The following is a 12356-nucleotide window of genomic DNA, read 5'->3' on the forward strand; positions in this document are numbered from 1 at the left end:
GAAGACAAAGGGAGAGTTTTGAGAGACAGCAGAGTTCTGGAATGGAGGAGTCCTCCTCAGCAATTAAACACGCAGGGAAAGAGAGAAAAGTCAGAGATAATTTCAAGATTACAGTTTGTCAATTGGGGGGGCGGGGTGGAAGTCCCATTTACCAGGATAGGGATCCCAGGAGGAAGAACCCTAGGATGGGCACGAGAGAGAAAAGATGAGTCTGGTTGGGGGAAAGGTTGAGTTTAAGATGTCTGTGAGTAACCTGGGAAGATGTCCAGAAGGCAGTAAGAGATACTGGACCTTTTGAAAAGGATCTAGGTAATTGATTTCAGAGAATATGTAGAGGAAACACCAGCATTTCAGGAGTGGTCAGAGGGAGAAGCAGCCCACAAAAATAGGGGAGGAAGCAGAGGGAGTTCTGAGAAGGAAGAAATGGTTGACAGCATCAAATGCCAGAGAAGTCTCTTACTAAGCTGGGTAAAACATCCCCATGGATTCCATGGATTTAATGGGGTGTCACAGTTGCTCTCATAGTGTTTGTCCTCTACTAATTAACCTCAGTTTCCCGTGTAAAGGGGATAATCCCAACTTAGCTCACTGAGTTATTCTGAGAATTAAATAATACATATGGCAGTGCCTTGCACAGCACTTGGTGCAAAGTAAGCACTCAATAAATCTGGTCATAAGGGTTTCTCTTAGGAGGAGACAGCAGTTTAGGTATGATGCCAGGGATCCTTAAGTACAGCTCTGCTGTCAGCATCCAGTTTCCAAGGGTGGAGATCTTGTCAGTACAGAGTACACATTAAGTGCTCAATAAATGGTAGCTATTTCTATATGCTGTTTCACTATGGCCACCCTTCAAGCCCTAGAGAAGCCTGTTGTTGGAACGTGGGAACATTGGTGTCTTTACTGCTATGAGTGGAGAACCTGTATCAGATAACAAATAGGTTTTACCACTAGATGATACTTACTGTGGCTCACATGCTAGTCCTCTCAAGGTACTGATTCAAATGGCAGATTTGTCTCTCTACTGCCAGCTTTGTCACCCAAGAACAACGGGATTTTTTTTTTTTTTTTTTAAAGATTTTATTTTTTTTCCTTTTTCTCCCCCTGGCCCCCCGGTACATAGTTGTATATTCTTCGTTGTGGGTCCTTCTAGTTGTGGCATGTGAGATGCTGCCTCAGCGTGGTCTGATGAGCAGTGCCATGTCCGCGCCCAGGATTCGAACCAACGAAACACTGGGCCGCCTGCAGCGGAGCGCGCGAACTTAACCACTCGGCCACGGGGCCAGCCCCAAGAACAACGGGACTTTTAAATCATGGATGGAGACTTTAAATCATGGGTAAGGTAGTGCCAAGATACTCACAAGGAAAGTGATCTGCCAGGACTTCACTCTGTTCATCTGGAAAATGACATCCTGGGTCTGGTTATCAGGCAGGGTTATGCAGCAGCTGATCTCATCATTGCCAACGGAAACAATGGCCCCACAGCCCGGTTCTAGGTAGTCACAGGTACAAGGATCCAGCTGCACATATCCATAGTGCTGTACGTCCCGGGACAGCTCCAAAAACTGCTCCAAAGGAGGAGGCAAAGACCACTTACAGCAGATGACAATCTCATGGCAGAAGTCACTGCCATTCTAGAACACAGGGAATTGAGTTACAGTGAAAGTGGTCACTATGAATGAAGACAACGGCCCTTGTGTTCTCTGACAATAAGGCCTGGGGAAGTTCACGGTGTGTCCTGCCAGGGCAGGGACCATTTCCACCCCATTCACCATTGTGTCCTTGCTCCTGCTACAAGGCTTGGTACATAATGGGAATGAAAATATTTGATGCGTGAATGATGAATGAAGAAAAGAGCAGAGTGAATCAAATGAATGAGTAGATCTGATTCTATCACAACAGATAACAGCAAAATAAAATGTATACACTTAGAATGCTGTCTCTTAAAAAATTAAGCTGAGATCTCCATAAGAGGAAAGTAGTTCATTTTTATAGACTGCTTTATATGATGGTGGTATTAATTGTCAGAGAAAGAGATTTTGGAAATGGCAGTGAAATGAGAGTAAGAGTGAGTCTGCTTTTTAAGTAGAGCCCCAAGACAGTCTCAAAGTGCCAAGGCACACTTTTATGTGATGTTTAAGGTTTAGCTTTTCCCTCTGCTTCTGACGTGACTTAAGAACAGAGGACAGGGGCCGGCCCCGTGGCCAAGTGGTTAAGTTTGCGTGCTCCACTACGGTGTCCCAGGGTTTTGCTGGTTCAGATCCTGGGCGCAGACATGGTACCACTCATCAGGCCACGGTGAGGCGGCGTCCCAGGTAACCACAACTAGAAGGATCCACAACTAAAATATACAACTATATACGGGGGGGCATTTGGGGAGAAAAAGCAGAAAGAAAAAAAAAAAGAAGATTGGCCACAGTTGTTAGCTCAGGTACCAATCTTTAAAAAAGAATAGAGGACAGTTGTTTCACCGTGGTCCTGCCTGATGGTGTGTGAGATGTGTGCGCAGGAAAGGGAGTTCTCACTTTAACACATGGTTAAATCTGAAAGAAGACCACCCAGTGACAACCAGGCTCTTTCTTTCCGGCAGCAAGGTGACTCAGACCTTCCTTTCAGGCACCACATGAAGCGCTCTCTGATAAAGTAAAAAGTGCTGAGACATACGGGATGAGCGACAGCGGATTGTTGGTACATGGTGGCAGAGGTGTTCCAGGTTACTGTCCCTCCCAGCCACATGTTGTACCAGTTCATTGTACTGCGGCCCATACGTTCAACTTAGGAGATGCTTTAATGCCTTCTGTCGGGTCCGTGGGAAACATCAGAAATGACAGGCTGTGAGCAGATGCTACCTGTGTGGGGGTGGGGGCAGGGGCTGAGTAATCTTACCACAGAGTATACAGAGTAGTTTCATGATCTTGCTACAAAAGTTTCTTATTATAATAAATAAGTATATGGTATAAATCTTTAATTGTTTATTTTATTATTTAGTAAAACTTTAAGAAAAGTGTAATAAGTTTGGGCTGCAATGCTCTAAAAGAGATGAAAATATTTGTTTAATTAAAAGTTAAGCTCCATTTCTCAAGAAAGTTGGTGACAAATGTGACGCGCAAAATGCTTGATGGCATTTGTCATTCAACAAGGGGGTGTAGTGACGTTACTGACTACATGAAAACCAGGAGACAGAAATCTGCAAGGATTGTCTATCTGAAAATTAGTTCTTTTAAGAAGACTATAAACAATAATTTAACATGTTTAACTGAAGAAGGCATGTTTATATACTTTCATTTAGATCAGTGGTTAGCAAACTTTTCTGTAAAAGCCATATAGCAAATATTTTCGATTTTGCAGACATATAATCTCTATTAGAATTACTCACTTCTACCGCTCAAGCACAAAAGCTGCCTTAGACAATACATAAATGAATAAGCATGGCTGTGTACCAATAAAACTTTATTTGTAAAAAGAGTGGCCCATGGGTTATAGTTAGCCTATCTCTGATTGAGATCAAATGACTGCTCCTTTAAATTAATTTCACTCATCTCCAATTCCAAGTTTTCTTGGACATGAACGTAAAGTAAAGCAACAGTTGTTAATATGCTGGTTCCAGTAGCAGGAGAAGAACTTCACAAACACTGAAATAATGCTCGTTTTACATCAGAATTCTTAGATGCTTCAAGAGAAAATCAGTTAAATTGAATAATGGTTCAAATTTTTTCATCTAATTCATACACTCAAGACTACTATGACAAATAGTATGATAAAATCAGGTAAAATATTCATCATAGAAAATAAAATTTGTTTTTTGGAAAAAATACAAATTCAAATGTTGGTAGAGCATAGCGCATGGTAATAACAATATTCTTACTAAGTTATTAAATTAAGAAGTTTATAGAGCAGAAATATAGTTGGAATTTGTAATTGTATCTAAAGTACCAGCAATATTCTATCAAAATAGAAGATATAATTATCAAAATTTACAAATATACAGAGAAACTGAGCTCCAAAATTTATGTGACAAAGCTGTGGCAGTGGGGCTGGCCTGAGGGCATAGCAGTTAGGTTTATGTGCTCTGCTTCAGTGGTCTGGGGCTTGTGGGTTCAGATCCCGGGCAAGGACCTACACACCGCTCATCAAGCCATGCTGTGGCAGCATCTCACATACAGAGTGGAGGAAGACTGGCACAGATGTTAGCTCAGCGACAATCATCCTCAAGCAAAAAGAGTAAGATTGGCAACAAATCTTCCTCACCAAAAAAAAAAGCTATGGCAGAATAACCAAGGAGGAAAAATACTAAATCATAGCAGTACATGCTTTTTCCTTTTTCTTTGTTTTTTCTTTTCTTTTGTTGTGGCTCATCAATAAAATTCTCAAAAGATCACAGACTTTGAAGAATTACTTTCTATATCAACCTAAGTATAAACAAGTCCTCTAAATTTTGTTAGCTATTTCCTCAAAATCAATGAGTTAGTGGTGAACACTGGCAAAGTTTAAAGAACAAAAAAAGACAACACAATGAAGCAGAGGCCATTTCTTCCGTTTAAGTATGTCTTGCTTGTCAGACTCACATACACTGCTTAGGGACAGGGTGTGTGTGAGTTGGTACCACCTTTACAGAAGCTTTAAAAATGGGCAATTTAGAAATACCAAATCCTAAAGAACAATAGAACACGTACTCAAAGACAGAAGATATTGGCTGCAGTGTTCAGGGACCTGCAACCAGGAACCGTACCAGGTGTTGGGAACACACAGGGTTTGTATAAATTAGACACAGTCCTGGGCCTCACGGTGCTCGCTGCCAAAGTGATTTATAGCAGCAAAAGCTGGAACAATCTGACCTCCAATAATAGAAAATTGGTTAGCTAAATGACAATCATAAAATAGAATACTCTGTGGTCATTAAAAATAATACTGAGGGTCTATACTAATTGACTTGGCAAAGAACTCACATTACGTTATCTGTATTTTTTTAAATCTTTAAACAATAAGTCGTTATTAATTTTATAACCAGAAAAATCAATGAAGGTATTCTCATTTTTAAAAAGAGCCCCATTTTTAGTGCTTGGTGGGTTTATAAATTATAGAAACAGCTCAATTCCACTATGTTTAACTCCCTCCCAAGGGATTCCTCTTGGTGCAACATTTGACTCACCTGTGTCTGGCTGTCTTCTTTCTGGAGAGCCTCTAATTTCTGCCTCTGCGCAGGTGTGGGTTTGGTCCATCCCTTTTCAATGTCCTGTATTGCCTTAAAACAACATACACTGTAAAATTGACAAACTTAGCAGAAATGAATTAATCTGACAAAAGAACACTTCTGTATGAAAGGCTATACAGACCTACATAGACATACATAAGAATTTAGCACGTTATGAAGGTTACTTTTTAAATTAGTGGGTGTAGAAAGACATTGTTTAATGGTTTGGGGACAACTGGCAGCACTTAGGAAAGAAAATCAAGGTGCTCTTTCCCCATCCCACCCAATCAAATATTTAAAAGTAAAATTTTAAAAAGATTTAAAAGTAAAATGCCATAAAAGAATCAGAAGAAAATATAGATGAATATTTTTATCTGATCTTGAAGTAGGGAATATCTTTTTACAAAGACAAAATGTCACATAAAGGAATATACAATTACATGAAAACATAAAACTTCTGTACATAAAACCACCAAGAAAAAACTAAGAAGCAAATGGCAAAGCAGGGAAAATGAGTGCATCATATGAAACAAAGAATTAATATTTATGTAAAGCAAGAGGAAAACTGTAAACATCACTCATAGGAAAATGGATGAAGGGTATGTATTGGCAACTGACAGAAAGGAATTCCAAATGAAAAATATATGTTGAACCTCACTAGTAGTTAAAAAAAAAATTTTGCCACTCAACTTGGCAAAGACTAAAAAATATATAACATTCAGAGTTGGCAAGGGTTTAGTGGAATGGAAAGTTCCATATTGAACTGATGGGGTTTAAATTGGTACAACTTTATGCAGGTGGTTTGGCAATACAGATCTAAAACAACCCAAAGGAATGATAAACATAGACGTGGGGAAATGTATTGATAAGGCTATTACTACTATTGTTTGTAATATTGAAAAATTTAAACTCTTAATAGTGGCAAAACACAGGTATAGTGCTTACTATGTGTCAGGCAATGTTCTAATTGCTCTAAAACAAAAGTCAATCCTAACAGCTACCCTATGAAATAGGTGCTATTATGAAATGCCCCTAATTAGGTGATTGAGTTTGGGTACAACCAAATAATAGGTTAGGCTATCATTAAAAATTATATAGAATATTTAACATGGGAAAATTTTGTGATGTTTTGATACATAAAAAAAATTTCAAGTTACAAAATAAGGGCATAGTAGTAGACCCAACTTTTGTGAAATAAAAAAACATATAAAACAAAACACAAAAAAATTTTGCATGCATACTTATGAATCAAGGAAGTGGACTGCATAGAAATGAAAAATATAAGAAATAAACACACCAAAAAAGTTAAGCATTTATATGTATGACTGATTTGAGATTTGGGGTAACATTTACTTTTGTTTTTGAGCTCTTCTCTATTTGCAAATTTTCTATAAGATGAAAACAAATATTGCAATTTTTTAAAAAAATTAAGAGTGAATACATTGTTGGGCCTTGTCTGCTCAGGTTTGGGTAACTGCTACCAGCGAGTGGTCCCAAACTCCAAATTCATAATGGGTTTCTCAGTTCGTTTCCTACTCCACACTGCAGGTTTAAGCAGAAAAACACTGGGCTCAGAGGCAGAAATCACCTGAGGACAACTGCCCCCTGGATGGCCCAAGCTCTAAGCTCCTTCTTCTGTGTCTTCCCTTCTCCTCCTGGCACCCTGCCTTCCTTCCCCTTTGTCTGGCCTGGCCCCAGGGGAGGCTCTGGCATTAGCTGTCCATCTCATTAGCTGCATACACTTAGCCTGTGCTACTTCGATTTATCATGCTTTAAACAAGTTTCCCATTGGTCCCTAGTCAGACTGTTAACCCCTCAAACGTTGGCCCTGTGCCCTTCACCTCAGTGCATCTTGTCCAACGTCTTACATACAGCAAATACTCAATAATTCTGCCAATTACCAGGCGCTTATTTACACCTTAGTCTGAATGTAAGTCTATGTGTTACATCCCTCAGTGATATTAGCAGGTTATGCCTTATCTCCAAGAGGAGAATAAATTTTTGACATTGCTGTTTAGATGGGGTGAAAAGGAGATGGGTTTAGAGAGAAGAAAAATAACTAATAGTTGTTGAGAACCTGTTTTAGATAGGTTTTCTCTGACTTTTTCCAAACTATTCTGTGGGATAGGAACATTACCCCCATTTTACGGATGGGTAAATTGAAGCTCAGAGAAGTTATGACTTTCAAGACAACCCAGCAAGTTAGTGTCAAGAGTTGGATTAAAAACTGGATCTGACCACTACACCAAACCCTCCTACCCTCGCCCCAGCCACTGAATTCTTAGCATGTAGGCAGCTACCCACCCCAGACTTTCTCCTGGTCACCAACTGTTCTCAAAATTGAATCTAGATACTATACCAGATAGTGTCTGTCTAGATACCAGAATGGAATCAACATGGACATGAGGAATTAAACACCTTTCTCCTTCCTGAATTCTACGTGATGTTAGAGTCCTGTAAGGACTGTTAGCACAGGGCAACAATATCAAAGAGAAAGCATAGCCAAATAAGGAAGATAAACAGCAATCCTGGCAGTAACTACTAACTAACACATCATTCATCACTAGGACATCCAGGGCTCTCAAACACAGAGATTTAAATGTCCTGCAGCAGAGGTAACATAACTCTTTTTGTTTCACTACTTTTTAAAAGATTTGACCCTGATTGTGGGTTCACAAGTCACCACTCAAATACATTATATACAATATGTTGCTTCAGACCATGAGAGAGTCATGTTTAGACAAACGTCTCTACTCAGTTATATGGTTCCCTGAAGACTAGCTGATGGAGACTTATGCAGAGTCTAATTTTTAAAATGGAGTGAAATCATATAAGCCATGGTTTTCATGAGCTTCAATCACACATACTCTGGCACCCTCTGCAGAGGATACAGCGGTGAGAAATGGAGAGAACTCTTTAAACAAGGCATTGACCACTCAGCTCCAGCCAGCTGAGACACAGCTGAGCAAGGCCAGGCCTGTGTGAGCAGGCTGGGCTCCCTGCATAAGGGCACTGGGGAATGGGGGTATTAGGAGGCTAATGGTCAGCCCAGGCTCCCCTCACCAAGCCACGGGCCCTGACGTGGGGCTACAGCCACCTGGAGGAAGGGTACCTTTTTCTAATTTTCACAAAGTAACCATACAGGCCAGTCATGGCCCAGATGAAATGCAGGCCCAGAAGTGACAGAGCTTCATTATTTTTGAGAAAATCCAGAAATTTATATTTTAACATGAGATCCTCCATTTTGTTAATGTCACTCAAATTTTAAAGAAGAAAGGAAACACACTGTGGGAGTCTACTTGGCTCCTGGGACATCATTGGGCACATGTGCTTTAGAAAAATCAAAAGGGTCTCCCCTAATAGTTAATTATGATGGCACTGTTATTGATCAGAAGAACCCATAAGAACTTTTTGCAATAACTTTATAAAAGGATGACTGCTTCTCACTCACTCATATATCCTAAGCACCAGGACACAGTCTACCTTTGGCTGTTCTGAATATAGTAAGGGAGATGAGTATTTACAATGCTGAGTGAGAAGTGTCATAACAGAGGGTATAAAAAAATACCATGGGAGCAGAGAGGGAGGGAGGCATTTTCTTTTGGGGGAGCCAAGGAAGGCTTCCCAAAGGAAGCAGCAATTGTGGTCCTGACCCTCCTGCTGACCTTGAGCCCCCATTTGACTTCTCGGCACCTCTGCTTGGATTCAGGGAATAATGATGATGCTGATGATGATAGTGGCACAGATTATTATGACATCAAGTACAATTTTTTGAAGACTTTGCCAGGCAAAAAGCTAAGACTTGAATAACAGTTTATAAAGCTGGGAGAAAACTTACAGACTGTCCAACCTCATTGCTTAACAGGGGGACATGTAGTTGTAGTTCCAGGATGAAATGGCTGGCCCGAGTTACACAGAGAGTGAGCCAGTGGCACAGCAAGGGACAGAATGCATTTCTGAAACTGCAATTCAGTGTGCTTTCCATGAAGCCATCTTTTTTCCGGCTATAAGCAGAGGAAATACCATCCATTTTTCTCTGGTTTATAACTCCTTAATGAAGACAGATAGAAATCATATTATGATGCTGGTAGTTCCTACCTCTTAACACACTATAACCTGGAAACCATGCCATAAGACTCTATATCCCACAGGAGCAATATTAGGATTAGGGACGCATTCTCAATCAAGGATATGATATCAAATAAACCAGACACAACTAATAACGTATCATAACAGCAAGGAGACGATTGCAGTGAGCCTTAGCAAATGTGTAAAATGGTATATTATGTTCCAACTCATATAACACAGGGGTAAGTACACTGAACACAATTATACATGGATCAAAGTATGATACGAAATGAACTCAAAACTATATTCTAGCCATAAAGGTAGTGAACACTAAACATTTAAGAAGTGACATTTTGATTTGCCTCCTTGGAATTTAGAAAAGCTTTGTGGACATGATACATTAGATGGTCTTGGTCTCTTTAAGAGTCCCCTAGGGTGGAAACGGCATTAAGGTTGTGACTCCTCATCTGACAATCTGGCTGCTGGAGCCCATTGTGTCTGCTCAGTCATGCATCCAGATTCTCGGCCTTGTGCTGAAAAAGCCAAGGTCCCTTCGTGGGGCTGGTGGTATATGGGGGAGATACATGTATAAATGATGCTCTATTTTGACAAAGTAAAGATATCATTGATTCTAAGACACCATGATTTTGTGTGACACTAAGAAAAAACATTGCTAATTCAATTATGACACAGTGCCTCATGACAGTCCCATACAGTGCATGAACCACTCATGCCAGTGTCTCCCGGCTGGTTATTGCTTTCATTTCTTCTGAGGCATTTGGCGATCTCTCCTGCCTCCAGCTGCACCTTTTGCATATATCTTGGTATAAAATAGAGCAGTTTCCTCTCTCCAGGCACATAAAACACCTGGTTATTGCTTTGCAAGAAAATATGGAACTGTGGTCAGTTCTTCAAAGACGAACATTTGCTTTTCTAATATAAAAGGGAACCCTGCTACTCTGTCTTTGCCTTTCCATGTTACTAACTCCCGCTCCATGCAGAATCATAGTGTACACTTTCTCAAGTCGTTTTAATAATAATTAGACTCAACACACATAATATATTAACAACACACATAATTCAACTAAAGAGAAAACAATAGGAACAGCTATGTATCAGTTTGCTGTGCTGCATAGCAAACCATTCCAAAAACGAAGACTTGCTTAAAACAATACAGTTAAAGCAATGAAATTGCTTAAGACAAAAACAAAAATAAGTAAGCCAAACCATCAAAATCCATCCTTTTTCTTTTCGCTACACCTGCAGTACTACAGTAGGTTCTATTAACGTTTCCTTGGCCCCTTGAAAAGCCCAGTAAAAGCAATGACTGACCCAACACTTCTCCCCTCTCTTCAATTCCTCCCCTCAGTTTACGAAAAGTTACAGAGGGTAGCAGCTTAGAATCACACTCCATTAAAAGCCACCTGTAATAAGTTTTGTTAAATCCCTTTCTACATCTTCTACCTCCAAGCCTACTCGATCCTTTATCAGCAAACTTTCTGTTTCTTCTTAAAAGTGTGCATGGTACCAACTGCCTTACAGAGTTATTATGAAGTTTAAATTAAACAATGCATTTAAAACAATTAGTACAATGTCAAGCCCACCGCGGGACTTAATGCAACATTGTGTCAGGAAGAATTCTAGTTTCTGGGGATACAGCAGCGAACAAACACACACCTGCTTCCACCGAGAAATCATTCTAGTATGGAGAGAGAAAGCAAACAAATTTTTCAAAATACATATACACCCATATACAAACACACATGCGCACGTGCGCACGCACACACACACATAATGTCAAGCAGTGGAAATGTTAAGGAGAAAATAAAGCAAGTGCACCAGGATTTGGGGTTTAGTCTGAGCGAGATGGACAGCCTTGGAAGGGTTTGAACAGGGCAAGGATCGGACCTGCCACTCTGCAGTTGCTTGAGAACAGACTGTGGGATATTCTCAGCAAATTCCTTCAAAGAAGTTTTCTGCCTCCCAGAACTGTCAAGCCAGGCCTGGGAAAGGATCAGGCCTCCGACAAGGCTGGCTTGTGAGGGTAAGCCCTGGCAGGGAGCTGGTGAAGCAGGCAGAACTGAGGTGGGGGTAACTAGAGGTGTATCATGGAGGCGGCATCTGCAGACCACTCCACTGCTTACCAGAATCTTCACCACTGAATAGGGAAAGGAAAAGAGGCCAAACTCTAAATTTACTTTTATGGGGGGTGGGGGCTAGGGCTAGACAGGACCAACTACATGATTTGCAGGGTCAATGCAAAATGAAAACGTGGGGTCCCTTGTTCAAAAATTATTAAAAATTTCAAGATGCAATGGCAGAGCGTTAAATAAGGCTTAGGCCCTTCTGAGCACTGGCCCCAGTGCAGCTGCACAGGCCACTTGCCAGTGACGGTGGCCCTGGGGGCGGGTAGGCTGCTTGTTGGCTCAAGGAAAAAGAAAATTATGCTAAAATGAGATTTAGGGACTAAGTGTGACTTTAAGTTATCAGAGAGATCCTTTCTAGGCTCATGTAAACTAGATGGCTCATGTAAAGCTAGATGATGGAGTGTCAGCTGCAAATATAGAGAGTGATTGTTAAAATGGAGGTAGAATGCTTTATTTTCCTCTAAACTCCTCTACTTTTAAAATTTCTTTTACTGTGGTAAAATATATATAACACTTATCATTTTAACCATTCCTAAGTGTACAATCCAGCAGCAGTAAAAACATTTACAATGTTGTGTAACCATCACCACTATCTATGCCTAAGACTTTTTCGTCACCCCTAGCAAAAATTCTGTACTCATTATACAGAATTCCTCTGCCCTCCTGCCCCTAGTAACCTCTATTCTACTTTCTGTCCCTATCAATGTGCCTCTTCTAGATAAGGAGGTAGAATTCTTAACTATGACCAATTTTTTGAAAGTTTCAAACCCGAATGGCCTATAATATACGGTGTTCCGATAGTCCCTGGTCACCCTCACCTGCATATAGATCAAATCTACAGCTGCTCTGCAGTCCATCAGCATGGAGTCGAGGGACGGATCCATGTACCTGTGTAATTCAGGAGCATTAAGTTAATTCACATGACACAGCTAATGGCACACCTGTGAGCATGT

The 12356-nt window shown here is 40.4% G+C and overlaps 1 protein-coding gene across 2 annotated transcripts in view; it reads right to left on the bottom strand.

The window, feature by feature from the left end:
* The window catches only part of SNX31 (sorting nexin 31), a 67118-nt gene that overhangs the window by 19470 nt on the left and 35292 nt on the right, over positions 1-12356 (bottom strand). Inside the window, exons 8-10 of one of the 2 annotated variants that reach the window (XM_070631871.1) lie at positions 12222-12291; positions 5147-5239; positions 1359-1562 (exon numbers count right to left, since the gene is read on the bottom strand). In XM_070631871.1, the coding sequence (XP_070487972.1) occupies positions 1359-1562; positions 5147-5239; positions 12222-12291 (367 nt within the window). Of the gene's footprint in view, positions 1-1358; positions 1632-5146; positions 5240-12221; positions 12292-12356 lie in introns of both variants that reach the window. The other variant, XM_070631872.1, reaches the window with a different exon arrangement.

Source organism: Equus przewalskii, chromosome 8 (genome assembly GCF_037783145.1).
Source record: "Equus przewalskii isolate Varuska chromosome 8, EquPr2, whole genome shotgun sequence".
Classification (NCBI taxonomy): domain Eukaryota; kingdom Metazoa; phylum Chordata; class Mammalia; order Perissodactyla; family Equidae; genus Equus; species Equus przewalskii.